Source organism: Mirounga angustirostris, unplaced genomic scaffold (assembly GCF_029215605.1).
Source record: "Mirounga angustirostris isolate CCGP_5_RB_7025 unplaced genomic scaffold, mMirAng1.0.hap1 SCAF_2, whole genome shotgun sequence".
Lineage (NCBI taxonomy): Eukaryota > Metazoa > Chordata > Mammalia > Carnivora > Phocidae > Mirounga > Mirounga angustirostris.
This window is the reverse complement of record NW_026991710.1, coordinates 176,609,115-176,611,745: the sequence shown is the minus strand read 5'-3', so window position 1 is coordinate 176,611,745 and position 2,631 is coordinate 176,609,115. Positions and strand designations below refer to the sequence as shown.

Below are 2,631 nucleotides of genomic sequence, written 5' to 3'. Positions count from 1 at the left end.
TTTCTACAATTTACAGAGGTGTAAAGTAGCTCGAAGGCGATGACCAGGCACGGGGACCCTATATGGTCAGATACAACTGAAAAGTGTGCCACACAGGACATCCCGTAACACCCTTCCCTCTTTGGGCCTCTTCAAAATTTTCCATGGGGCTAATGATGATGATGATGATAATGATAATAATAATTAATAATAAATCCTCTGGAACGCCTCATCCCGGAAAAACACTCCCTTGGATTCTTTCGAGTCGGACTGGCAGTGGAGTACGGAGCTTTCACTAAGCCCGCTGAACCGGGTTTCTGAAGCAACCTGCGCGCAGCTTCCCGGGACGCGCTACTCGACGGGGACCCCGGGCGCACACCTGCCCCGCGCATCCCCCGCGGCGCAGCGAGCAGCGCCGGCGCCGCCCAGTCGGCCGCGAGGGGCCCAAAGTCAACCGCGCAAAACTCGGAGCGGACGTCGGACCCGCTGGCAGTGGAGCGGGGAGAGGCTGCCTGCGCCGGGCCGACGGGCGGGGACGGAAGAAACTCCGGCGGAAACTCGGATCCGCCGCGAAGCCGGGCACTTGCGCGGCCCCCGAGCCAGGTGCGGCCGTCCGGGCGGCGCCGCCTCCTCCCTCCCCCCTCCGCCCCGCCCCCCGGGCCCCGCCCAGGGCCGGCCGGGGCCGCGGAGCGCGCGAGCGGCGGGGCGGGGCGACCTTTGCTCGGTCCCGGGGAGCCCCGGCGGCGCGGCGCGCTGTGGACGCCGCCCGGAGCCCGCCGCGCGCGCCAGCTTCCCCGCCGCCTCCGCTCGCATCCCCCCGCCCCCGCCCCCGCCCCCGCCCTTCCCAGCCGGGCGGGCCGGGCCGCGAGCCGGTTTCGACTGGGCACGGCGGGCCGGGCGGGAGGCCGGAGCGGCAGGGGACGCGCGGCGGAGTGGGACGGTCCCGCGCCGGCTTGGGCGAAGGCGGCGGGGGCGCGGACCCCGGGATGCGGACGCCCGTGGTGATGACGCTGGGCCTGGTGCTCGCGCCCTGCGGGCTGCTGCTCAACCTGACGGCCACGCTGGCGCCCGGCTGGCGGCTGGTGAAGGGCTTCCTCAACCAGCCGGCGGACGTGGAGCTGTACCAGGGCCTGTGGGACATGTGCCGCGAGCAGAGCAGCCGCGAGCGCCAGTGCCACCAGCCGGACGTGTGGGGCTACTTCGAGGCCGAGCCCGTGCGCGTGGCGCGGGCACTCATGGTCACGGCGCTGGCCACCACGGCCCTGGGGCTGCTGCTGGCGTCGCTCGGCGTGCGCTGCTGGCGGGAGAAGCCGCGCTTCCCGCTGGCCGGCCTCTCGGGCCTCGTGCTCTTCGCCGCCGGCCTCCTCAGCCTCGTGCCCGTCTCCTGGTACAACCGCTTCTTGGCCGACCGCGCCGTCCTGCCCGCCGACGCCAGCCCGGTCACGGTGCACGTCAGCTACAGCCTGGTGCTGGGCTACCTGGGCAGCTGCTTGCTGCTGCTGGGCGGCTGCTCGCTGGCGCTCAGCTTGGCGCCCTGGTGCGAGGGGCGCTGCCGCCGCCGCCGCCGCAAGGAGCCCCCCGGCAGCCCGCGCCGCAGCAGCATCAGCACGGTGCACGTCGACTGGCCCGAGCGCACGCTCCCGCCCGCCATCAAGTACTACAGCGACGGCCAGCACCGGCCGCGGCCCGCCGAGCTCGGCGCCGCCCGCAAGCCCGAGGCCGGCTTCCCCATGCCGCGGCCGCAGCCCCGCGCCTTCAGCAACCAGCTAGACGTGCTCCGCGGGGAGGACGCCCGCTCCGCCGGCGACTCCTTGGGCAGCACCGGGGCCTGCCACGCCTCGCTGCCCTGCGACTCCGACCTGTAGACGCCCCCCCCCGCCCCCCCCCCCCCCCCCTGCCAGGCCTGCTCTGGGCCCGTGATGCGCGGACCAAGGACTCGCCCTACCGTGTCCAACCTTGAACTTGCCTGTTATCTTGCGGCTGGAAAACACCTGACGCGGAGTCCGAAGCCGGGACGCGTTCCTGTAACTGGTTTGGAGGGTGAGCTTCCTTTCTTGTGGCTAAGCTAGACTTCTTGGACGATTAGGTCAGGTTGGGTTTGGTTTTCTGTCTGTACAATTTAGTTTTCCTCCCCAGAGGGATGAGGATCCTCTTACGGAGTGACGGGCTTTTCATACTCGAAGCTGAAAGAGATCTAGAAAGGGCGCCTTTGCATCGTGTTGACACGGGGCGAAAAGTCAAAATCAGCAAAAGGAGGCTCAGAAACCATGTTAACACCTTGAAACAGTATCCGGAAACGCCAGCGAACCTTATTACATCAATATAATGGTTTTTTCCGTTGTATAATTTATTCTCCTGCAGGCTCTCAAGAGACCGATATACTGGCTATGTTTGATTGAAGCTCTTAAAATAAACGTAGAGCCATGCAAACACCAGCAGCTTCTGTGGCTTTTGTGGAATAACTTGATTAACTCTTATTTACATTTCTTCAAGTATACACAGGATTTATCTTTATTACTTATTTTTGGTGTGAAAGTTGAGGTCATGCCGTTTCTCTCCTAGAAGCCAGGTGGGATTGAACAGACTAAACTCTATACTCCTCTATTCCTTGGCTACCTCACACTGGACATACAGGACCATAAATTAAATATT

The 2,631-nt window shown here is 65.0% G+C and overlaps 1 protein-coding gene across 1 annotated transcript; it reads left to right on the top strand.

Annotated features, from left to right (window-relative positions):
- Positions 1-662: 662 nt before the first annotated feature.
- Positions 663-2,428, top strand: CLDN23 (claudin 23). Its single transcript, XM_064585601.1, has 2 exons — positions 663-2,019; positions 2,116-2,428. The coding sequence occupies exon 1, from the start codon at positions 966-968 to the stop codon at positions 1,842-1,844; it is 879 nt and encodes a 292-aa protein (XP_064441671.1). The 5' UTR covers positions 663-965; the 3' UTR covers positions 1,845-2,019; positions 2,116-2,428.
- The last annotated feature ends 203 nt before the right edge of the window (positions 2,429-2,631 follow it).

What these genes read in the sequence shown, in the direction of transcription:
- CLDN23 (XM_064585601.1), top strand. Translation starts at nt 966, where the DNA reads ATGCGGACGCCCGTGGTGATGACGCTGGGCCTGGTGCTCGCGCCCTGC.